At 36.0% G+C, this 25,619-nt stretch overlaps 3 protein-coding genes across 4 annotated transcripts; 2 read left to right on the top strand and 1 right to left on the bottom strand.

Annotated features, from left to right (window-relative positions):
• Window positions 1-1,633: 1,633 nt before the first annotated feature.
• Window positions 1,634-3,894, bottom strand: LOC121755812. 2 transcript variants are annotated; one of them, XR_006040864.1, is made up of 4 exons: window positions 3,771-3,894; window positions 3,187-3,310; window positions 2,582-2,661; window positions 1,634-2,015 (listed from the first exon to the last, which is right to left on the bottom strand). XR_006040864.1 is itself a non-coding variant. In XM_042151212.1 (4 exons), the coding sequence occupies exons 1-4, from the start codon at window positions 3,708-3,710 to the stop codon at window positions 1,847-1,849; spliced, it is 375 nt and encodes a 124-aa protein (XP_042007146.1). In that variant the 5' UTR covers window positions 3,711-3,747; the 3' UTR covers window positions 1,634-1,846. The 2 variants fall into 2 exon arrangements, 1 of the variants encoding a protein (XP_042007146.1); XM_042151212.1 differs by lacking the exon at window positions 3,771-3,894 and adding an exon at window positions 3,696-3,747 and having other exon boundaries at window positions 3,211-3,321.
• Window positions 3,895-4,378: 484 nt separating this feature from the next.
• Window positions 4,379-7,002, top strand: LOC121755811 (protein-lysine methyltransferase METTL21D). The gene is made up of 2 exons (XM_042151211.1): window positions 4,379-5,107; window positions 6,757-7,002. The coding sequence occupies exon 1, from the start codon at window positions 4,411-4,413 to the stop codon at window positions 5,080-5,082; it is 672 nt and encodes a 223-aa protein (XP_042007145.1). The 5' UTR covers window positions 4,379-4,410; the 3' UTR covers window positions 5,083-5,107; window positions 6,757-7,002.
• Window positions 7,003-10,120: 3,118 nt separating this feature from the next.
• Window positions 10,121-19,180, top strand: LOC121755810 (homeobox-DDT domain protein RLT2-like). The gene is made up of 18 exons (XM_042151210.1): window positions 10,121-11,021; window positions 11,181-11,660; window positions 12,275-12,354; window positions 12,557-12,970; window positions 13,194-13,283; window positions 13,358-13,522; window positions 13,624-13,846; window positions 14,082-14,182; window positions 14,268-14,354; window positions 14,451-14,585; window positions 14,671-14,826; window positions 15,002-15,211; window positions 15,291-15,977; window positions 16,051-16,578; window positions 16,814-17,395; window positions 17,537-17,641; window positions 17,805-18,056; window positions 18,148-19,180. Exons 1-18 carry the CDS (start codon window positions 10,862-10,864, stop codon window positions 18,949-18,951), a joined length of 5,259 nt encoding a protein of 1,752 aa, XP_042007144.1. The 5' UTR covers window positions 10,121-10,861; the 3' UTR covers window positions 18,952-19,180.
• The last annotated feature ends 6,439 nt before the right edge of the window (window positions 19,181-25,619 follow it).

Raw genomic sequence — 25,619 nt, 5'->3', positions numbered from 1 at the left:
AAAATTGGTTCGACATTGATCGCAACTCACTACAGTAATATAATTAAATTTGCCTAATTTTGTTTGAATATTCAATCCAAATATGGGAAGTCTTTTCAATCTATTACTTTCCTCCTTTTGTTTGTTTCTTTTCATAATCATGCAGTACCAAAATATAAATTGCGAATAAAGGCATGGAGTAATAAATTTGTCTTTATTCCTAAAATTTGCAACCAAATATCAATGAATACGTGTAGGTCTATTGATAAAGTACCTAACATGGATAAGATTTAATCAATGTAAATTAAATTTACTAACGACGCCGTACTGGAAAGAGTTTATTGTGAACTTAATGTAAACCCAAATCAGCTGTCACTTTTTATAATCTTGAAATAGTTAAACCCAAATCAACCGTGACGTTTTAACTATATTACATATTAAAAAATATGCTGAATAAATGGTTTAAATTATTATGATATGTAGTTATTATACACATTAATAAAAAAAAGAACTTTGTGCTGAATAATAGCACTTCCTCTGCCCCTAATAATTTATCACCATTTGACCCGACACGAACTTTAAGAAATGTAATAGAAAGTGTGTTGAAAAAGTTAGTGACATGTGAGTCCTATATTTATATACTACTTATTAGTTTTATAATAAAATGTGAGTGAGAGTGTGTTATTGGAATGTGAGGTTCACGGTAAAAAATGGTAAAAATAAAATGTAACCAACTTTTAGGGACGGACAAAAATGAAAATAAGTAGTAACAAATTTTTATGGACGAAAGTAGCATTCATAGTGATCAACAATTTCATCCCAATTGTAGGTTTGTAAAGTTAAATGCTTTTCACAGGTAGTGTGGTCCTAAATTTGGGTGATTAAATGTTTATGCAACTTCCCTATCGCATTAAATGTCTTATGTATTTCTTCGTCTGCAAAAAATTAAAATAAAAATGTCACATGGTGATTAAATTAGTAAAGTGCCCCTATCATAACTGAAAATTAATGTGTTTAAATCTCAGTAATGCCCATTTATTTTGCTAGTAGCTGTGAGATGTACTTGCGCATTTAATTTTTTAAAAATTTAATGTAGTCGAGGACACTGATTTAGTTCTTGTTAATCTTTGTAGATTTTCTGTTTCTTGCTTTTGTTATTATCCAATTATTCATGTGTTACTTGTTTATGTGTTCGATCTTTATGGCATTTTCTTTTTTTTAGTTCTTTTGACTGATGAGTAATTTATTAGTATGTGTTTTGTTATTATTATTTGAAAGTTCTACTTTTGAGCATTTCTGTTTTCTTGTGTCATTGTCCTTTTAGTGTTGTGGAAAGTATTTTATCCATCATCCGTTCAAAAGAATATGCACTCTTTCATTTTTAGTCTATCCCATAAGAATATACACTTTCTAATTTTGGAAAGTCTTCTCTCTTTAATGAAGTGAGATCCATTCTCTACTAATAATACTTTAACTACTTAATACTTTAATTACTTGTTATTGTAGTAATTATTTCCATTATCTACCGTATTAGATAATTTACTACATTTTTTTTCAAAAAAGTACTAAAATAACCTTGTGTGACGAGTCATAATATGGTAGCATAGTTTTACGACTTTATCGCTACAACAAAGACAGCCCCTACTTGACTGCATTTTAGTAGTAAATAAATTTTAAATAGTATCTAACCATGAATCAAAATCATCCACAATTTCAGATTTAGAAATAGGATTCTTACTTGATGATACAGATTCAGTGTTTGCCTTTGATGATACGATCCACGATGTTTCCTCCCGAAGAATATCAACAGCATCTCCAGACAACGGGATTGTTTGTTCCTTGGGAACTGCAGTATCACTGAATGAATTCAGAAGCTCGACGAGTTCTGCTTCTGCAGCACTTGCCTAGAATTTGGACGGCTTCCCAGAAGTGGAATCTGTAGAATGTTCAGAAAATGGTTCTGGCGAAATACTTCTGTTGGTTGCTTGTGGTGAAGGATTTGGTTCTTCTTTGTCTTCGCCACGTGCCTCGTCCAACTGTAAAAATTGTATTGATGAACTTTGGTAAAGATACAAACATGAAACTTCCCAGTTATAGCAGTAACAAAGAAAGAGTCAATACAGACAGGTCAAGATAGAACGAGGAATGTCGACGCAGTGTAGCGAGTGTTATATTTGCACGAACTTGATCAGTAGATGAATTATGCAATCAGATACTGTACAAATTTAGAAGTGAATGTCTTGATAACTGAGAAAGAATAAGTTAATCTACCAAACAACTTACAACAAATTATGCTCTTGAATTCTCATTTAGATCACCATAAAGAGAACTGGTGTTGTAAGGATCTAGGAAATAAGAGTTCTGTTTCCAGGGAGCTAAGGTGATTGGAAACACGGAATGCAACGAAGATGGATAAGCATTTCATTGGCAAGGCATGGTGGTGGTTCATGGAATCCGAGTTTATCAAGAATTATTATGATTCACAAGATGTATAAACTGCGCACATGCAACTCATTCATGATACAAGCATAGCATTTTCGAAATGTGTAAACAAGGAGAACAAAGAATGAGCAGAGAAGAAAAAAAAAAGAAATCATGATACCAGCTCCAGGGGTAAAAGGTCTGATTGTAGATATAACCTCTCCAACAGCTTTGCTTTTGCAAGGTGTTCGGCAAGGGCATCTGGATTAAGGGAAAGAAACGGTGCCAGCATAGTTAAGACCACAGCAAGAAAACTATACAATGAAAGCACCACAAGTATAGCAACCAAAGAAAAGAAACGTATGATCTGTATGGAAGACAGAGATCAAATCTTCTTATTTCCAAATGTGAATCTTCGCGGGCTGATAACTGAATTAGGGGACATTCATTATTTTTTGGTAGATATAGATAGTTTGCTAAAAACCGATATGTTCTCATCATTCTTAATCCAAAAAAGTGTTCTTGAACAAACAAGAAAAAAAAATGTGCTTTTTAAAGATAGATCTTGAGGGGTCATGACAAAGCTACTACTACAAAACTACTAATGTTATGGAGTACAGATGATAATTCATTTTGTGTCTCAGCTAGTTTAGTTAATTCTATGATACTGCCATGAACTGGAGAAAAAGAACAATGTCAATAAACATGTTGCAGCAGAGCTTATTTCGAACAAATTTGACAACTATTTAAGAAACGCTGCTCACATCTATTAACCTACTAGCTTACCTGTTCAAGTCATAACAAAATCACCTGAGGAGTGATGCTCACGTCGTCTTCAAACTCGAAACTATCATCAGCAATCCACGAGAGCATGCCTTGCCCCATTGGCAGCAAGCATCGAACCAACGTCCTGCATAAAGTCTTAACATATACCGTTATCAATCACCTGTTAATATCTGTGATCCTATTGAGTTTATCACTAGACTCATCTAGCACAGTTATGTCCACAACGATGCCTCATTCGAAAAACCTAGACATGAGACAGCATTATACTGTGAAATTCCTCCTAGAAAATATAGCTTATAGCCCCGATTCATTGCCACATTGATGATATCACGCTTACTTGGGGATTAATCTATGGAGTTTCAATTCAATCTATGGTTATAAATGTATAATTGAGCTTCACAATCATCAGTGTAAACAGCAACAAACAGATGAACTATACCATACTAATTAGTACCAAATATAATCACTGAGCCAAATTTCCAAAATAGATTCAAGCACAAACGGCATACCGCCGATAAAATCATCTAACAAAGGCACAACATCTGAAGAATAGTCCTCTGAAATCATGTGAGCATAATCTGCACCTTTACTTTTCGGCATCACAAACTCAGTCAACTGACTTGAGCTTTCCCGAGCGTTTTCAGATGCCAAACCGGAATCATCATCATCATAGCGATTCCAATTCGAAGGAAGTGCTCTCGAGTTTTGAAGCTGTAAACTTCTCTCTTTAGCTTGCTGACCAGGGGATTTTGCAGGTCTTTCACTAGCCTGCTTATCATCTGAACCAGCTGAAGGTGAAGACGCCTTTAACCCTTGCTGTGAATGATGCTTCTTCTTATGATGCAGCGAATGAGCTCTTTTCGATTTCGCCAATGCGTTGTAATCCATTTTATTCTAATTTAGCGTGAGAAATAGTGTCGAGATGCAGAGTATTGTAAATCAGCGATCATTCATGGATATGAGAAAGCAAACAGCCTAGAATGCGTCTGCGCCGCTGTTGCTGATGTCGCCGGCGAACGACGGTGGCGATAGGCGGCGGAAATCAGGAGTGAATAGTATAAGAGAGATTGGCTTCTTTGTTGGGCCATTAATGAAACATAATTGGGACTTTTGTTGATTATCCAATGGGCCTTCGCAAGCTCATTTGAGCCCAATAAGGATCTAAATTCAGTCGATGTCACTTTATAATGCGAAATTGCAAGGGGAAAAAAAAGTAAAAAAAAAATGAAATTCACTGATTCGCCGGTGATCGAGCTGAGCGTGCACGACACGCGCCTCTCGTTCCAGCAGGATAACGGCTCGATGCACGTCGGCACCTCCGTGTGGCCCTGCTCCCTCGTCCTCGTCAAGTTCGCCGAGCGCTGGAGCCCGCTCACCTACGCCGCCGCCGAGAACCCCTACGCCGCCCTCCTAAACTTCGCCGGCCGGCGCGGCATCGAGCTCGGCGCAGGCTGCGGCGTCTCCGCCATGGGGCTCTACGCGCTCGGGCTCCGCGACGTCGTGGTGACGGACATCGCCCCCGTGATGCCGGCGCTGAGGCACAACCTCAAGCGGAACAAGCCGGCGCTGAAGAAAGCCCTAAAGACCGCGCAGCTCTACTGGGGGAACGAGGAGCAGACGAATTCGCTGAAGCCGCCGTTCGATTTCGTGGTGGCGACGGACGTCGTGTATCTGGAGGAGACTGTGGCGCCGCTGATTGGGGCGATGGAGCGCCTCGTGGCGGACGACGGCGTCGTTTTGCTAGGGTACCAATTGAGGTCTCCCGAGGCGCACGAGATGTTTTGGGAGATGTGTCGCGGCGTTTTTGAGGTGGAGAAGATCCCGCACGAGCATTTGCATCCGGATTATGCGTATGAGGAGGCTGATGTTTACGTTTTCAGGAAGAAGAGGAAGTAAACAGATTGTCGACGCCGAGATTCCGGTGAGATTTCGTTTGATTTTACTCTGCAACAACGATTAGGTTTATGCGAAATCTTGCGGTTTGATTAGGTATTTAGGTTAGGGTTTGATTAGAAAATAAAGTGTTTAGACTTCGAATATATATTTGCATTGATTACTTTGAGCAAAAGTTTGTGATCTTATTGAGATTTCTTGTTGATTGTATTTTGAATAACATAAACACAGAAAGCTTGCTAAGATGCATTGTGATTATTAGGATTTAGGCATACATAGGCCAGCAGGATCGAGTTCGTATTATGTTAATTTTGTTACTTCGACTATATGATGTTTGGAGCTAATGCAAGATGATAACCCTGTTGTATTCTCTGATTTTGTGGCACTGGTTTGGTTGTTGATTTGGAGAAGATGAGTGGAATGTGGTGAACTGAACATACTGTTTTCATGTAGTATGATACTGCGAAAGAGCAAGTTCGTGTTTTGATAGAACTACTTTACGCAGCTTTGAATTACCTATAGCTTTGCAATTTTGGCATTGCAGCTATACTTTGTTTCGAGCTAAAGGCAACCATCTGAGTCAGAGGGCCAGAAAGAGACACATTTTTGTGTTGAGCTTTGAGGTTCTTTTCCTTCGAAAATCTGATAGATTTAAGGAATCCGTTATTTTTAATGAATTTTTTAAAATATATAAAAAGAACTGTGGACATTATGTGATTAGTTAGTATTCCAAATTATAGTTGGTATTCAAAATATCCTATTCAAGTAGACAAAGAGATGGTTGAATCAAAATAATTTTTTTTAAAGTAGTCTTCCAGCATTCTGCGTGTGGAAAGGTTTTCAGATGCTCAGTGCGTCAATATTGAGGGAATCGGAATCATAGTTCATCTGATTACATCAGAGCTAGTGACGAAAGGGTAGTTGAATGGGATTTAAGTGTTGGTTTACCAAATCAGCAAGTGATTTTTAGTTGAAACGAATGCCATCGACAATGGGATTCAGAGTGGTCTCGCAGCTACTTTGTGTCGAGCTAGAGATGAGCATCTGAGTCAGAAAGCTAGAAACCGGACAATTTCTGTGTGGAGCTATAGGGTTTGTCTTCCAACATCCTGCGTACGAAAAGTTTGATGATGCTTCAATCAAAACCATAGTTTGTCTGATAACATGATATAGCTAGTGAAGAAAAGGTGGTCGAATTGGTTTTAACGAATAGAAGAGTCTCCGGTGAGCAATGAAGCGTTGGTTTACCAAATCAGCAAGGCGTTTGTAGTTGAAAGAAATGCCAGCGCATGCGATTGGGAGTTATCTTGATGCCACCTGCCATGAATCAGATTGTCATTACGGAAGAATGGATCCTCCACAATCCCCTTCGAGGGCCAATCTCCATCTGGCCCGAGGAAACCTTTGCACGCCTCCATTACCTTTTGGCAGGCCTACGCCCCATAGAAACAGTATATAGCAGAAAACACAAACTGAACTGGTCGAGATTTAGTAGGCTTTCAATAGAGGGATTTAAGATAGAGCTGCTGCTGAACTTTTGAGAATGGGTAGGAAGAACAGATTCATGCCTGAGATAGAGCATGTCTTGATATTCATATGCATCTTTTTTGTTTGATGAAATGAAACACGATTTTGATGTTCGGTGTCGTGTGCTGATGAATGATGTTATTGAAACAGGTACAACGAAGATGTTCTCGTCTTGCCAACTGAGTTGGGCTTCATTGTCCGTTCCCGATTGAGTTGGCTGGAGATTTGATACTTTTCAGGTAAGAGGTATGCTTACAAATTTTAGCTCAAATTTCTTGAAATGTGTCATTACTTGAATGTCATGCAACTCTTAATCGTGGAATTTCTTCATTATGTGGAGTGTAATTTCATGACTTCGTTATTTATGTATGAATAACGAAACCTCTTTTCTCCTCATATCTTTTCATTATTTATTTCCTAAATTATATAGTTTGTCATAATAACAAAAATCATTATTTATTTTATATAATCTTATATAGTTTTTCATAGTAACATTAAAAATCAGAACTAAAAAAGTAAGAAATTTTTATTAAGGTAAGAGTTGAATGACTAATGATACATAGTACAACAATAAAAATAAAATAATATTAAAAATCAAAACAATTAAAATGGCAAACCCTATTATCTAGAAAAGAAAATAAGAACTCAAATAATTATATAAATAAAGAGAATAATTAAGAAAATAGGAACACAAATAATTAAGGGAAAAGAAAAGGAGAGCATGCACTAGTGCGAATAGAATAGGACTTTGACAACTAGTAGCATTCTTAAATTTAAATAAATTAAAAGTTAATTAAATTATTATATTAAATTTGAATTTAAAAAATTGCACGGAAAAAGCATAATAATTGCACGTGTTGATTAATTCATATTCATTTGTATTTTCACAATTTAGAATATCACTCCTTCAATTCATTTTTACACATAAGTTTAATCTCTCTATTTCCAAAATATTCATGAACTCACGACGTTGACAATGATGACGACCTTGGTCTCTATTTAGTAAAACCATGAAACCTTGTCCACTACCATTTACTACTACTCCTTCTGTCACACTCTATTTAGTAAAACCATGAAACCTTGTCCACTACCATTTAGTACTACTCATTCTATCTCAGTTCAAGTGATTGATTTCTTTTTAGCCAATATTTTGTGAAGATGATAATAAATAGTTAAAGTGGAGGGAAAGTAAAGTAAGAGAGAGAATAATATAGAATAGAGTCGTATCTACATTATTCTCTTACTAACTTTACTTTCTCTTCACTTTAACTATATATTATCATTTTTCCCAAACACATGCCGAAAAACAGTCAATTACTTGAGATAGGACATGGGGAGTATTACTTATTGACTCTTAATATCTCATTGTTTATCGTTTTAGTTTACATTTTTTTAATAAGACATTATTAATGTCAATAAAACTATGTATTCATGTTATAACTGTCCCCACAATGCCCTTTTAATCGATAAATCTAGTATCCTTTAACTTTAAATAAATTAAAATTAATAAAATTATTTTATAAAATTTAAATTTAAAAAAGTGCACGGAAAAAGCACAATTATTGTACATGTCTAAACTGATTAATTCATATTCATTTGTTTTTTCACAATTTAGAATATCGCTCATTCAATTAATTTTGGCCCATAAATTTAATCTCTTTAGTTTTAAATATTCATCAACTTACACATTGTCGATGATGCCCTTAGTCTCAGTTAAGTAATACCCGTGAAACCTTGTCCAATATCATTTAGTATTATTTATCGCCTCTTAATATCTCATTGTTTGTCGTTTCAGTTTACTTTTTTTAAATATAACGTTATTATTATACTCAGTAAAACTATACATTCACATTGTAACTGCCCGCACAATGCCTTTTTAGTAGATAAATCTAGTATACTTTAACTTTAAATAAATTCAAGTTAGTTAAATTATTTTATTAAATTTGAAAACTAAAAAAGTGCACGGAAAAAGCACAATTATTATACGTGTCTAAATTGATTACTTTATGTTCATTTGTATTTTCACAATTTGGAATACACTCGTTCAATTAATTTTAACCCATAACTTAAATCTATTTAATTTCAGAATATTAATGAATTCGCAACGTTGTTGATGACGTCATTGGTTTCAGTTAGGTAAAAACCGTGAAACCTTGTCCAATACTATCAATTTAATACTTGTTGTCTATTAATATATCATCGTTTGTCGTTTTAGTTACTTTTCTTTAATATAAAATTATTATTATTATTATTATTATTATTATTATTATTATTATTATTAACAAAACTACACACATTGTAACTACCCACACATTGTTATTACTAAAGAGATGGTATCATTTAAGTAAAAACACCTCAAACCTAGTTCAATATTATCACTTACTGCGTCTTAATATCTCACCGTTTGTCGTTTTAATTTGCTTTTTTCAATAGGACATTGTTATTATTATCAATAAAATTATGCATTCACATTGTGACTTTAAACTTAGTTTAGTTTAACTTTAAATAAATTAAAATTAATTAAATTATTTTGTTGATTTTCAAATTTTAAAATGTGCACGAAAAAAACACAATCATTGCACGTATCAAAATTGATTAATACTCCCTCTGTCCCATTAGATATGAAACGTTTTCCTTTTAGTTTGTTCCATTAAAAATGAAACGTTTCTAAAAATGGAAACAACACTCTTTCTACTTTTTCTTCTTTCTTACTTTACTCTCTCTTCATTAACTCGCAAAACTTTACTACATAAAATCTAGTGTCGAAAAGCAAATGTTGCATATTTAATGAGACGACCTCAATTTAAAATACTCATTCAATTAATTTGACCCAAAAAATTTTAATTTCTTTAATTCAAAAATATTTATGGCTCACAACATTGTCGATGATGCCTTTCGAATATCATTTATTAGTTATTGCCTCTTAATACATCAACGTTTTAGTTTACTTTTTTAATAGGATATTATTACTATTATCAACAATAATACTACGCGTTCACACTGTAACCGTCCACACAAAGCATTTTTATTGAATAAATCTAATTTATTTTCACTTTAAATAAATTAAAAGTTAGTTAATTTTTTTATTAAATTTAAATTTAAAAATAAAAAAACACAATCATTATATGTATCGAAATTACTTAATACATATTTATTCATATTTTCACAATTTAAAATATCACTCATTCAATAATTTTTACTAAACTCAATCTCTGTTGACTTCAAAATATTTATTGACTCACAAAAATATTAGAGCGATAAATTGTGGATAAGCTGGCCCCACCGTCTGATGACTAATCTCTTCAACTCAGAATCTCCTCCACCGCCCGGAGTAGCGCGTGCCCTCCAGACGCCACATTCACCCCCACAAAACCCCGCGCTTGACAACAAACGCTTAAAATCCGCGTCACTCCTTTCGACCCGACCCGAATCATCGTACCAATACAGTTGACCCGTACAGAAAGAGAGAAAATCTAGAGAGAAGAAAACCAGAAAACCAGAAATCCAAAAATTCATTTGTGAATCAAACTTGTCTCACTTCTTCAACTATTTATTCAACGATCTTTATTATCCCATACCATCTCTCTCTCTCTCTAAAACACACACACACAAACACACACAAGCACGAGCTACTTTTCAATTTAATGTTTTTACAGCATCACATTCGATAAAATCACCTGATTTTTTTTTTGCCAAACTAAAAACAAACAGAAATAAAGAAAGACAGATAAAGAGAGAGAGAGTTGTGATGGGTGGGATTAGAAAGAGAAAGGGAATTATTGTTCGTGGGTTTATTATTTCACCTGTATTTTCCTCTTTGAATTCTCAACTAGTACTCTTTTTGTTGCTTTATCCCTACACCACGACCAAAGCAAACAAGAAAAATCGCAACTTTAATTATTATTATAGGTTTTTTTCGTTTGTTGCTCAGTATAGTCTTTACTGTATTCGTATGAGTAGCAGGAGTAATTAATTGGTGTATTTTATTTTATTAATCGGTATTCTCCAAATCGTCACCGCACATCTTTGTCAAACTCGAGTTTTTTTTCTGCTGTCTACCATTAATCGATAGGTTGTCTAGAGAGAGAAAGCAATTTGGGGCAAATTCCAATTTTCACAAGTTCCGATTCCAATTCTAAAAAAATGCCCCTTTTTCTGAGCTGATTTCTGCAAGCCCTAATTTTTTTAGTTGAATGGAGGGGGATTTGTTAGTTGCTGATCTTGTTTGAGCTCTGATTTTGCGTTTTCTGGTGGAATGGAGGTTGATGAGGGAAACGGGGGAGGTGGTGGTGGTGGGGAAAGTGTGGGGGCGGCGAAGAAGAACTCGCCGGAGGGAGAGGGAGAGGGAGAGGTGAAGGTGAAGCGCAAAATGAAGACTCCTTCTCAGTTGGAAGTTCTTGAAAAAACATATGCTAGTGAGTTTTATTTTGCTTCTCTCTCTCTAAATGTATAATTCAAGTGTTTATAATAATTTAATTTCCAAAAATGAAACTTGCTATGTATAGTTAAGCTGCCTTTGTGTGTGTGTTTGTGTGCTGAATTGTGTGAAATGGCTTTGTGATCCGTGCGTGTAGTTGAGACATATCCATCCGAATCATTGCGGGCGGAGCTCTCAGTCGAATTGGGGCTGACTGATCGGCAGCTGCAAATGTGGTTCTGCCATCGGAGGTTGAAAGACCGGAAGCCATCCGCGGAGAAGAGGCAGAAAAAGGGCACCGTAACACCTGCAGTTGCGGAGTTCTCTAGTGCGATTGTGCACGAGAAGGTGGTTAGCAGCAGCGCTGATGTGGCAAATGAGCCTCCATCGGGTTTGAGTCTTTTTGGGAATGTTGAGCAGCAGCAACGAGTGGCTCATAAGGCCGGGACTGCTGTCCCGAGGATGTCGACGAATTTGCCATCCATGAGGAGATACTATGAACCGCCACTGGCGATCTCTGAGCAAAGAGCGATTAAGTTTGTGGAAGCACAGTTAGGGGAGCCACTTAGGGACGACGGGCCAATTCTTGGGATGGAGTTTGATCCTTTGCCGCCTGGCGCCTTTGGTGCTCCTATCGGTATATATCTCTCACTTGGTGACTTGGGTTTATTTCAACATTCACATATGTTAAGGAAAATTCAGATTTTATTTCCAGTGTCTATGCTCAATACTTTAGTTATTTCTCTGGTTTTTATTATCCTTCACTTGATTTTGATAGCATATTCTGTTTTTATTTTATCCCAATGATCAAATGATTATAGAACTTTCTATAGTGAAAGAACATAATTACAGGATGGGAGGACCAGAAAGGTCATTTTAAGGAGCTATTTGCTAGTAGTTCCTTGTTGACTGATAAGTTTGGTGGGATAATATTCCGTTGTTAATGTCAGAGACAAATGTATTCTCTCGTTAGGTACCTTTGACTGCAAGGAGAGGGATGCCGTAAGGAGTACCATATTTCTTCTAGCAGGGTGTTCCAAGAATTTCATTCTTAAGTATGTGTGTCATGGATAAACAATACGATCTTATAAGGATTAACAGAAACGAAAGAATTTGAAGTGCTAGTGATAGTGAAATGAAGATTTTTCTCTTTACTTTTCAAGCTTACACATATAGCACTATGTGTTACATGCATTGGAGGCCTGAACAATTTCTTGCAGAAGTAGCCTAACAAATTTTCTCATGTAACAGTTACATCAGACCAACAAAAACGAGCTGGGCAATCCTATGAGGCCCACTTATATGAGAGGATCGATGCTAAACCAATCAAGGTCAGGGATCCTTTGGAGACCTAATACAAGTTCTCCTCTTATAAATATTACTGCAGAATCAAAGACCTTTTTTTCATCCTTACTATACTTGCCACCATCCTCTGTATTAACGTTATCAATTTTTAGCGTAATATTTCGTAGTACCTTTTTGTCATCAACCATAATGCAAATAGTTATGGGAACTAAAAGTCCAACTTATCAGGGTGCCTCTAGGGCTCTCCACGAATACCAATTTCTCCCAGAAAAGCCGTTGGCGATAAATGACCCTTACGAAAGAGTTGCGCCACATTATTATGGTTCGCCCTCTGATGTTCTGAATTCTCGAGTGCCATTACCTACTGGGAGACCTATGATACGTAGCAATGAGCAAGGGGCATCTGGATATCTTCAAGGTCAAATGCCAAGTTTGAGTCTTTTGCCTCAGCAAGTCAGGCATGAAGCACACTCGTCTCCAGCTCCTGGAGAAGTAGATCTTGGTCCTCTAACAGCTCCTGTGGTCAATGCCAACATTGATTCTCAGCTTTTCGTTCATCCAGGTAGTGGATTTGATAATCAGATTACGACTCCAGAGAGGCGTGCTGTGCTGGACCCTGAGAGGTTGGAAAGGAAACGCAAGGTGCTCTTTTATATAGTTATTGGTTTCTACATTTTTGTAAGTGTTTTGCTGGAGAGTGGAGATGCAGTATTAGTGGTTTCTTCTAACATAACAAATTGCAATTATGCCATAAGACCGTTATCTGTAGTTTCTTTGGCATGACATGATCAGTTAAGAATTGATTTATTGATTGCCGAAGTATTGGATTCCAATTTTCATCATTTTCTTGCATGATACGTTTCAGGCTGAAGAGGCTAGAATAGCCAAAGAAGTTGAAGCTCATGAGAAAAGGATCCGTAAGGAGTTGGAGAAACAGGACATTTTGAGGAGAAAGGTATCGCCGCAGCTAACTATTTTGCCTTTCTGTATCTTGTACTTTGCTGATTAAGTGTATACATTATTCCGTAGAGAGAAGAACAAATGAGGAAAGAGATGGAACGGCAAGATCGGGAACGGCGGAAGGAGGAGGAAAGACTGTTGCGTGAAAAGCAGCGTGAAGAGGAGAGATGCCAAAGGGAGCAACGGCGTGAAATGGAAAGAAGAGAGAAATTTTTACAAAAGGAGTATATCAAAGTTAGTCGGCCATATTCTTTTGCTTACTTATACTTTGCTTTCATTGATCATTTGTGCAGCTAGTAAGAGTTCTGAATCATTTCTACTATCCACTGTCACAGGCAGAAAAGATGAGGCTGAAAAAGGAAATGCGCAAGGAGAAGGAGGCTGCAAAACTCAAAGCTGCTAATAGCAGGGCAGCTGCTCGGAGAATTGCCAAAGAATCTGTGGAACTGATTGAGGATGAAAAGTTGGAACTCATGGAACTAGCAGCCTTAAGTATGGGATTGCCCTCAATTTTGGCCCTTGACAATGAAACTTTACAGAACCTTGATTTGCTCAAAGGTATTAAGATTGACGTACCTCAGTGTTATCCTCATCTTATCTTATCTATATTAGTCATGGTATTGACGTACATATGGAAAAGTATGAAAAAGGCCTTTTTCTGTACATAGTTATTATCGAAACTTCATACATTCTTCTTGAGTTGCTACAATTTTCTTGATGTACTTGCTTCAAGGCCATCATTTTATATAGTAGTATTGTTTTTTTGAGTGACTTGCGAACTTCCACTCTTTAGATAAACTCCCAGAATATCCGCCCAAGTCTGTGCACTTGAAGAGGCCCTTCCATGTCCTGCCTTGGAGTGACTCGGAAGAGAACCTTGGTAATCTTCTTATGGTGAGATAACTCTTCCCGTGGAACTGTATTTCATTTGATTTATTGAGGAAGATATCTTAAGGTTTGTAGTCTGTAAATTGTGTAGGTTTGGAGATTCTTGATATCTTTTGCTGATGTTCTTGGTCTGTGGCCTTTCACCCTGGATGAATTCATTCATGCACTGCATGATACTGTGCGTATTGAAATTCGTTCTGCAAATCTTAAGAAGTGATGTGAAGGATGTAGATTTATTTTGTAGTTTAAAAACTGGTATCCTCCATGCTTGTAGGACCCGAGGTTGTTGGGTGAGATCCACATAGCTCTTCTGAGATCCATTATAAAAGACATTGGAGACGTTGGCAGAGCATCAGACCCGAATTCTGCTGGCATCCCTGTTGGGGGGCATCCACACATTGTTGAAGGGGTTTGTTTTTGTCATTGCATAATGCTAATTGATTGTGATTTTGTGATGCGTCAGAACTTAGTTATGATATGATTATCTATAACAGGCTTATGCTTGGGGTTTTGACTTGCTTAGCTGGCAGCGCCACCTTAATCCGGTAACTTGGCCTGAAGTATTGCGGCAATTTGCTCTCTCTGCAGGCTTTGGGCCAAAATTAAGGAATTCAGATATCAAACAAGCATGTTTCCAGAATGACAGTGAGGCATGTCCTGTTCATATTGCTACACCTCGATATATGCAAATTTTATCCGCTGTTCCTTAGGCCTGCATTTGCATGTGTATATGTATAAATCTCCTTAGCACAGTAAAAAAGATCACTTAAAATTGCTTAATTAGTACGTCTTTTATGAAAGTCTAATTATTTTAGTTAATTGCAGGGTGATAATGTTGCAGATACAATATCCAATATACGAAGTGGAAAAGCTGCTGAGAATGCTATATCCATTATGCGAGAAAGGGGTTTCTCAAATTCTCGAAGATCCCGGCATCGCTTAACTCCTGGAACAGTTAAATTCGCAGCATTTCATATTCTTTCACTGGAGGGAGATAAGGGACTTTCGATACTTGAAGTTGCCGAAAAGATTCAGGTAGTCAGTCTCTATTTGCTTTCTTACCTGTACAATTATCTTGTTATGCTGCTGACCAGAAATATCATTCTGCGCGAAGAGATCCGGTCTTAGGGATCTCACAACAAGTAAAACTCCAGAAGCATCTATATCTGCTGCTCTGTCTAGGGACACAAAATTATTCGAGAGGACAGCTCCTTCAACTTATTGTGTACGCACTCCTTATCGGAAGGATCCAATTGATGCAGAGACGCTTCTCTCTGAAGCTAGGGAGAGAGTTCGGGTTCATCAAAATGGAAATGTTGATGAAGAAGAACCAGATGTTGAAAAGGATGACCTCGACAGAGATCAAGACTCTGAAAGTGATATTGGCGACGATCCTTATGTTGATGACTTGGATGCTTTAGCTAACGATAAGGAGGCTTCTCATTCCAGCAAAACAAATAAAATTGAAGATATCTCTGGATATGACAATGACAACTCCTTTAGTGAGTTGATGGAAACACCAGTCTTGAAAAGCAGTTCAATGTTGACCGAATCAGTTGATGAGATGAAAGATAATGGAATAATGGGTGTCCCATGTGTCGATGTGACTGGGGTTAACTCTCAGGTGTCTGCCTCTGATCTTGAAGACAGTGTAGTTGATGAATCTAGTCCTGGAGAACCATGGGTTCATGGACTCACTGAAGGGGAGTACGCCAACCTCAGCACCGAAGAGCGTCTAAATGCTCTTGTTGCCTTGATTGGTGTAACAAATGAAGGAAATGCCATCCGCGTTGCCTTGGAGGTATGTTTGAGTTCTAAACAAATTATAATACTCTTTTGCTTCTCTTTCTCCTACTTGATTAAGAGCTTTCCAGGAACGGCTGGAAGCTGCAAATGCATTAAAGAAGCAAATGTGGGCTGAGGCGCTACTTGATAAGCGCCGAATGAAAGAGGAGCATATTTTTAAAGTACACAGAGCTGAACTTAGCGTTCCTCATGTTATAGAGAACAGGAGAAGTCCACTAAATAGTGTTCCTATGAAAAATGAGTCCTCACCTGCGAACCCCGAGTTCCAGCTGGTTGACTTGAATGATCAACAAAACGAAGAAGATTATGTTGCAACTGAAAAGAATCCTCTAACGCCCGACTTTTCTGTTGTTTCTGAAAACTTGATGCTTCAGCAATCTATGTATGCTGCTGAAAAGTCACGATCAGAGCTGAAAGCTTGTATTAGTCACCGGGCTGAGGAAATCTACGCATATAGATCCTTGCCACTTGGACAGGATCGGAGACGCAATAGATACTGGCAGTTTGTCGCATCACTTTCTCGAAATGATCCTGGATCTGGCAGAATATTTGTAGAGTTGCAGAATGGTATTTGGAGGCTCATCGACTCTGAAGAGGTATATGCAAGTCATTTCTTAACCTTTTTACTTTTTTTTAGCATGATGACTCAGTCATGTTTGGAGTCTTGTTACTTTTAATTCTTGCTGGAATCTTCAAGTATGTTCAATAAATTTACGAAGGATATCGTCTTTTCAAGGGGTTCTATCTTGGATCTTTAATGTATTTGCCTGCTATATTGATGGAAAAGATTGCAACTTTAGTTGACAAGATAGTCTTTTGTGTGAAATGTAGGGGTTCGATGCTTTGCTATCATCTTTGGACGTCCGGGGAACTAGAGAATCTCATTTGCATTCAATATTGCAAAATATTGGGCCAACTTTTAAAGAGACTGCTAGGAAAAACTCTTCTTCTTCACTTTCTGTTAGACACGAACGTGTTGATGTCACGAAGGAAGTTAAACTTGACTTGTCTTCTCCGAAGGGATTAGCCCATGTGTCATGTTCTCCAGAACAATCTACGCCACTTGCTGCAAATCTTGTAAATAATGGAGCAGAAGAAAATGACATAAATCAAAGATATAATAAGGACTTTGAGTGGATATGGAAAGAATGCTTTGCTTCGAATGTATTCAGCGCATTGAAGCACAGCACGTTGTGGCGCCGGCAGCTACTGGAAATTTGCAACTGCTGCCGTATCTTGTACTCTTGGGAGGAAAATCACTGCCCTTTTTGTCATATGACCTACCGCACTTCAAGTGACACTTCGGATTTTGCAGAGCATGTTGATAAATGCAGAAAGAACGACAACAGCTTATTTGAGCTCTCTCTTCCCCCGAGAATCATATTGCTGAAAGTTCAGTTAGCTACCATTGAGGTTGTTTCTTCCCCCTTTCTTTTATTGCCTATAAATCAATTGTTTAATGAGTAGTTGTTTATGTCTTCATTGATTCCCTTCCATCGCCTGTTAGTCGGTTATAAATCTGCTTTCTCGGCTTACATGTTTCTGCCATTGCAGGCATCTATTCCCGCATATGCTCTAGATTCCGCCTGGTCAGACGAATACAGAAAATCATGGGGCAGGAAGTTGCATACGGCATTGACTGCTGAAGAGCTTCTTCAGGTCTCTTTAGTTCTTGATTCTTTACCCTCACTCGACACTTGTGCACGTGTTCTTCACGTGCAATATTTTAAATGTTTCATTTCATTCGGTTGAATCTAATTTCGAAATAGATGGTGTATATGCTCTCTTTTTCTTTGCTAAACGGCGTCTTGCTGCTGCTCAGTGCTTGACGTTGCTGGAAGATAACATCAAGAGGGAGTTTTTGTCGGTGAGCTACGAGACCTCATCGGAGATATTGAGTTCTTCCAAAGTTGCAGAGAGTTCATCAAGACCTGGAGTGGTCCCGATACCTCCATGGATGCCTCGTACTGCACCTGCTGTTGCTTTACGGCTCATGGATCTTGATACGTCCATCTACTATTCGAACGAGCAGAAGGAAAGCTGTCAGAAAGACGACAAAGATGGTCATTTCAATGTAAGGATTTCTTCTTAGTAGATCTAACAGGGTATTAATCGGTCCTCCCCTGCTTTGATTTAACTCTGTGTCGAACGTCTTGCTCGTCCAGAATTTTTCGCCAATGTATTCTACACTTGGGTGTTCTGTGGATAATCCGTCCCAAGCTGTATCTCGACTGGATAACGGCCGGGGAGATCTCCGAAATGGCCGAGCCAAGCGAGGACGGGGGCGTCCAAAAGGTCTGAGCCGCACGCGTGGAGGAAAATTGCTGGGTAGGGCGGCTACCAATGCTCAAGAGGAACCATGTAAACAGTTGCCGGGTTGGAGAGGGCGGACACGTGCACGAGGTCGAGGTGGCAAGAAAGGCCGCCGCTCGATTAGAAACCGACAAAAGCTCGCTCCGAGAGCGGTTGGGAATGCTTTCAACAAAAGAGGCAGCAAGGGCATTATCGGCGACGATGATACCGCGGAGGTACACGAAGACGGCGACTGGAATTTGGCAGCGACTCCGGTTGAAATCGAGGGTGCCGAGAATGTTAGCAGCTCCGAAGGATCCGAGTTCGATAATGATAACGATCAAGAGATCGACAATGGTCGAGCTTCAGCTGACGAATTTGGCGACCTTTATGCGGAAACTGGGGATTTTGCCGAGAATGTCGAGTACGGGAAAGGCATCGAGCGTGGTGAAGACGCGGACGGCGTTGATTACGACGACGAAGAATACAATGATGAGGAAGATGAAGACGTTGACGATGGCGTGGATGGACACGGACACTATGTCGACGGATACGTCAACGACGACTATCAAGAGGAAGAGGGAAACCGATCACCCGGCGAGGAGCGGGTCGAGAATGCAGGGAGGAGCTCGGACGGGGAATTGCTGTCGTCGTCTTCCTCCGAGTACAGTTACTAACGTTTGGCATCTCAAGAAAGGAAGATTCAAGATACTTACAGTGCAGTAGCATAATTGTAATCAATAATTCTACCTCATCCTTTATTTGGAGTCATAACTGGATAGTGTTAGGCATCAAACGGCGACGTTTTGCTGTTAAAGGAACGTAGTTGAAGTAGTGTAATTTTTCTGTGTTTCAAGTACTTAAAATCAATGGATGAGTGAAGTATGCATCCATCCATAGCCGAAATTATTTGATGATTTCATACCTTAAAAAAATTCGATTATTTGAGTATTTTAGTAAATCAAGATTATCCATAAACGTCAAAGTAATTTATTTTATGGATAATAACATTTTAAATTTGATTAAATTTTAGCCAATCTAATATAAGATTTTAAAATAAAATATTAGATCACAAGTTTTGTTTTTCTCAATTGTCATGTAGATGTATAATACGAGGTGTATGGTGATGATAGAAACAACTTGTTAGTTAAAATAAGAAAAGAGAGAAAAAATTAAGTACTATTTTAATGAAACAAAGTCGTTTTGATTATCAATAAAAGACATTATTATGTGTATGGATGAGACAATAGAAAAAATTAAAGTTTCGTAATTTAATGTTTTAGTTTCATGAAATCAACTAGAATAAGAATATGACTAAACTCCGTAATTTATGTCTAAAAATAGTAACCTCATACTCTTGATAGCCAGATGAATAGGACCATACTTTCGTAAATAGATGGAGTAATAAGCAGGCCCGTCCCTTGGCCCGTGCGGCCTGTGCGATTGCACAGGGCCCCCAATTTTCATGGGCCTCTGAAATATTTCAGCCCATATACATGTATTCCTATTTTTTCAGCCCAACAAAGCTATTTCTCTTGTATAGCAACGCCCAGGCCTTTTTCTAGCACCGTGACTATTTTTTGAAGTCATATTTGCGTTCTACAATGACACAAGATAGACTGAATGATTTGGCCATAATCGCACTCGAGAGTGAGATGCTGGAGAAGATTGCATATGAGAACATCGTCGAAGATTTCATTTCAAAGAACACCAAAAGAATGATGTTGTTCAAGTAAAGACTATGCAATCGAGGTTTGAAATGGTATATTTCTTTAATTATCATATAGCTTTAAAATGCATTGTCTTTTTTTCTATAGTGGTAGGCCTCATTTTAGATTTTTGCACAGAGCCTCTGATTTTGTCGGGACGGCCCTGGTAAAAAAGACTGAATTATTTGTGACGTTTTTCAAGTGAGAAACATCTCATGATAATACTATGTCACTAGACTAGTGATGCTCACAAAAAACCAACGATTTTGGTTTGAAACTCTCAATTCTGGTTTGGTGATTGGTGGAACCATAACTGAAGTGGGTATGGTTTTGTCGATTCCGGTTTCGAATCGCAACCAATGGTTATGAATCCAAGATTATTCACTATTTGGATTCAAACCAAACACCACTACACGTTACCATATATAGTAAATCTAAAAAATGAACAACTTAAATGAATTTAGAAATTATGTACCACTTTTGAAATGCAAGTTATAAATGGTAAAATGAAAAACACAGCATTTTTGGAAGCATATTCCTAGTTATTCGCCACATATATGTGGAAAGTAGCTTATCATGCCGTTGCCTATATGCTTGTTTTTATTTGGACATTATTGTTATCTTCGTACCATTTTTTCATATTGTAGAAATTAGACTATATATTTATTTAAAACGTTTCAATAGTACTATCAATCTTTTATATAGTACTAATAATTTACCTCTCTTGGAATTTTGCACAAGTTCAGGACATAAATTAAGATATTCATCTAATGGCACCTCGAAGGAGGAATGATTTCTTTCTTGTAGACATCTCCAAGTTTGTGACAGCTCACACTAGGATTTACGGCATACTCCCTCTGTCCACAAATAGGAGTCCCGTTTTTTCATTTTAATCTGTCCGCAATATAGGAGTCCCGGTTCACTTTTATATAAATGGTAATGGAGTCTCACATTCCACTAACTCATTCTACTAACATTTCATTCAAAACTAATATACAAAAGTGGGATTGTTATTCCACTAACTTCTTTCTACCTATTTTTCTTAATATTTCATAAAACCTCGTGTTACCAATAAATGAGACTCATAATAATAAATGGAGGGAATATCGTAAATGTTCGGTTATGGATCAATGATTTTCTTGTTCCTTATAAATGTTCTCTTGTTATACTCATTTAAGTTTTTGTAGCTTTCATATGGTTAAGAAGATAAAATAAAATCAAATTGGAGATGTGGAGAAACAGAAATGATTTCTCAGCTTGATGACAAATTCATCACATTCCCCTATGATATATAACAAAATCTTGCCTCAGTAAATATATGATTATTTTATTTTACGATTGATATGTTAAAATCATATACCTCCAAAATACCAACGGAAGTGTGAAGCTTATATACATACAAACAAAGTAATGGCAACCACATGAATAAATAAATTATATAATATGAACATACATTTATTAATTTACAAGTAAGATTTTTGTTTTATATCATACTAATATAAAAATATTTGTAGTAACTGTTTGCATGATTAGTTGTCTTAACTAATTATTTGTTATAGTTTGTCCAACCATTGTCTTTTGTAGCATTATCTAAAATTTTATAATTTGCATAATATATACAACAAATTATTTGTTAAGTACTCACCATATTTAATAGTCCACATTTTAATTTATATTAATATACACATATTTAAAATAGTTAAGGCAACGAGGGAATCGAATTACAAGATAAGTTAGAATAGTGCAAATAGTTGGTCTGGGGTCGTTTATGACATATTAAAGTTTATATATTTTACTTGTAAAATGATCAATGTAGTAAATGAATCAAGTTACTCGTGAGTTGTTCAGATCTCGGCTCAATCCCTTGCTATCAAGCTTGTTAAATATTTTAATATGAAGGTATACAATCATTATCTAAGGAAGTTCATATTTCTAAACTACAATAAACTATAACTATAACGTTAACTGAACTTTCTAAATGTTAGATTCAATCTCAAAGTCAAATTAATCTTAAATTCTAAATGGCCCACAAAAGATTTGTGAGAGTGATTGATCATCAAGAAGCATCTCCATGACTCATAACACAAGACATTTTAAAATACACACACATATATAAACAAATTGATTCATATAGTATAATAATTTATAATTACATTCATGTACACATATGTGTATGTGAGAGAGAGAAAGAGAGAGTTGATAACTGTAACAAGTCTATAATTCAATAATTGAAGAAAGGTGGGGCAATCTTAATAGGGGGGGACCTCGTTGACACAAGTCCTAATAAAATAGGTACAAAATAGTTTGACGACCTTTGGTAATAGTATAAAATTAAATTAATAACACAAGAAAACAACAACGATAATTTAGTTTGGAATTTTGATAGGGTCCCATTTGTGGTGACAGAGTAGCATGTCCACAATTAATTAAGACAATTGATGTCTTTTCTAAAAAAAATGTTATAGTCCAAATAAAATGGTTCAATCATGGTCCCAAAATCCACACTTCCAAGTTCCATCATACCCCCACCATTTTATAAGATAAACCCCTTCTAGGTCCATGAAAACAACTCCTTTCACAAACAACTACACTCAAATTTATTTTTCAGGTTGCACAATCTTTGCTTCATTAATTAGTTGGACATCATGATGAAATTGATTTATATATATATATGGTTTTGATCTATGCAAAACTAGATTTAAATACAGAAACGCAGAACAATATCATACGTAAGGCACTTTTAGGTAATAGTTAGTTAATTTTTAAGTCATGCTAACAAAGCATGATCTAAAATGATCTTAGCATGACATTAACCCCAAATATTATAATACTCCCTCCGTCCCGGACTACTTGCACTTATTTCCTTTCTGGGCGTCCCAAGTTATTTGCACTCTTTCCATTTTTAGTAAAAACTATCACCTACAGTCGCAATTGTTGACTTTGCTATACACGCATTCCTTAATCTACGTGCCGAAAAGGAAATGTGCGAGTAGTTCGGGACGGAGGGAGTATGACCTAAAATTGCTTAATTATGATCTTTCGTGTTTTTGGTAAATTATTGACCATTAGATCATCTAATCCTAGGGCCAAGATTTGGGCTGCATTTCTGGATTTAAATGCATTTTTATTTTGATCATCTCCCTATATATATATAGGGATAGAAAGAGATATAGAATATTAATAATAGAATCTTTTATAATAACTAAACATCGAACTATGTTTATTACTGGTCTTGTATAATGGTTGATTTAAGTTGGATCAAGAATCGCCCTATTTTGTTCTTTGTATGTCGTTCTTTATATTATATTGTATTTATTTCCAAGTATACCTTCTAAGCTATTTCCTTTTCTTCTAATTTTGTAACGCTAAAATAAAATCTTGGTGAAAGATATATATGGTGAGAAAGTCTATGTATGATAAGTATAAATACAGTAATACACTAGCTTTTCTGTGTTCATACTACTTTTGTCTTGCTCAACTTGAATTATGATTATGAGTTAAAGTGATGTTGATTCTTTCATTATTAAATCTTATACCCCAAATATGACAATATAGGTGGGTCACGAATTTATGTATTAAGAGGATAAATATTCCTATTGTGGATTTTATAAGAGAGTCGTTGTTTGTAGTATTTATTGTATAGTAGGAGTATATATTTTAATTTAATTTAATTGTTTAAAACATCACACATGTTGTTATTATGATACAGCATGTTTATAAATAACTCGACGTCTTTATTAGTTTTACTAGATGTAATTAACATAAATTCAAGAAATACTCAACACTTTTTTTAAAAGTATAATTATAGTGTAGAATAAATTCAGTACAGATACTACACATCTAGAAATTATTACATAAATGGAAATTTAATTTGGACTAAAATATCATGAGAAGTGGCTTCACAAAATGATTTGATTTTTTGCAAAGGAAAAAATATAAAAAGATGGAAAATGAAAAAAAACAAAAAAGAAAAATTTAAGTCGGTTTTGAGCACATGAGGCAAATTATTTCAATAAAAATGTAACTTGTGTGGTAGAAATACTAGAGGTTCTTCTTTCATGTCCTAGATTTTTTTTTACTAGTAGTATTACATTAAATTCCTAATACAACTCTAGTAATAAAACACTCCAGAGATATATTCATTTAAAAGAGTATGTAACTTCTTATGTTTTCAAGAGGTATATTTTTGTGCATATTTTTTAATAGCAAGAGAATTAAAATAGTAGTAGTAACTTTTTTTTATATACCATAGATAACTTCAATTTTTCATTTGTGCTCAAGTAAGTTGGAGCATGAAGGAAATTTATAAAAAGAAGTGAAGAATGCTAAGAATAAAAATAAATAAATTATCACATTATTCCCATAAAAGATTTTGGCTCAAAATGGCAAAGAGATGCAAAGGGGGCATCAATCATTCTATTTCATAATGCAATTTTCCATAATTAATTCAATTGATATATATAGAAAGTATGCGTCATGATTTCGATGTATTTACTTTAATAATTAATGTGATGGAGTTTTCCAATTAATAATAAAATGAACAAATATTAAATTTGAAGGAGACTATGACTTGATTGGGACTATCCATTTACAGGGTCCCGTGACGTAAAACAATGTTGTTTGTGGGCATAGGGCATAGGCAAGTGCTTGACTAAGTCAACGTGAGCTCCGTAATTGCATCAACGATCAAACGTAACTCAGTTGATTTAATTAATACAACATGTTTGTTAGGATAAATAACTCATTTATGGATAAAATTTTATGAATAAAAATATCAATTTTGGTAGAGTAGATAATTCGTCTACGGATGGAATTTTATGAATAAAAATAACATTAAATTAGTATAGGTATAATATATTTTAGTAATAATATAATAGTGCATAAACACAAAATGCACATCAGTTTATAAACACAAAATGCACATTTAAGGATTTACTACTGTAGCTGATGTAATAATTATATGTGTCACAATAAATGAAAGAAAATATTAAGATAGGGCTTTGTAGATATTCTTCTTAAGTAAATCCAAAATTTAAACTAAACAAGAATTTATTTGAGGAATCTTAATTATGACCATAAGCCAAGTAACAACGTGCCGTTTGGTATAGACAGGATAAGATTATGAAATTGCCTTTTGCATTTCAATGATTTTCAACCACATTTTCCAAGATTAAAATCAGGTTTAAGTCATGAAGTCATAATCTTTTTTTACTTTTCAAACATTTGATTGACATTAGTAATCCGTACGGCTTTATTTGAATATTTTTAGTCAATTATTGGATAATGAACAATCAAAATCTCGACCGCTGCTGAACAATTAAAAAAATTGACTTTTTTAATGGAGGTTTGTAATTAATTTGTTGACAATATTTCATGTAAAGAAATAATGAGTGCATATGGCAAATTAAACCTCGAAAATTAAGAGTAGTACAGTATATAATAAGGACTCGTTTGATAAAAAAGATGGGATATGAGAAGATATGTGAAACAAGATAAGAAATACGGGCTCCATGTCAAGATATGCAAGGATATGATTTTTTTTCGTTGTTGTTTGATAGAAAAGAAATTATCTAAATTTGTATAGTATATTAAATAACATGGCTTAACTTGACAAATTGGTGGGTTACATAAACATG

Source organism: Salvia splendens, chromosome 11, assembly GCF_004379255.2.
Source record: "Salvia splendens isolate huo1 chromosome 11, SspV2, whole genome shotgun sequence".
NCBI classification, from domain to species: Eukaryota; Viridiplantae; Streptophyta; class Magnoliopsida; order Lamiales; family Lamiaceae; genus Salvia; species Salvia splendens.
This window is presented reverse-complemented; position numbering and strand designations above follow the sequence as displayed.

Coding starts and splice junctions, on each gene's coding strand:
- LOC121755811 (XM_042151211.1), top strand. CDS start 4,411: ATGAAATTCACTGATTCGCCGGTGATCGAGCTGAGCGTGCACGACACG.
- LOC121755810 (XM_042151210.1), top strand. CDS start 10,862: ATGGAGGTTGATGAGGGAAACGGGGGAGGTGGTGGTGGTGGGGAAAGT. Junction 13,847..14,081: donor GAACCTTGATTTGCTCAAAG/GTATTAAGATTG, acceptor TCCACTCTTTAG/ATAAACTCCCAGAATATCCG. Junction 15,212..15,290: donor AAGTTGCCGAAAAGATTCAG/GTAGTCAGTCTC, acceptor TTCTGCGCGAAG/AGATCCGGTCTTAGGGATCT.
- LOC121755812 (XM_042151212.1), bottom strand. Junction 2,662..3,210: donor ACGTGAGCATCACTCCTCAG/GTGATTTTGTTA, acceptor CCCTTAATCCAG/ATGCCCTTGCCGAACACCTT. Junction 2,016..2,581: donor ACCTTTTACCCCTGGAGCTG/GTATCATGATTT, acceptor CAATTTTTACAG/TTGGACGAGGCACGTGGCGA.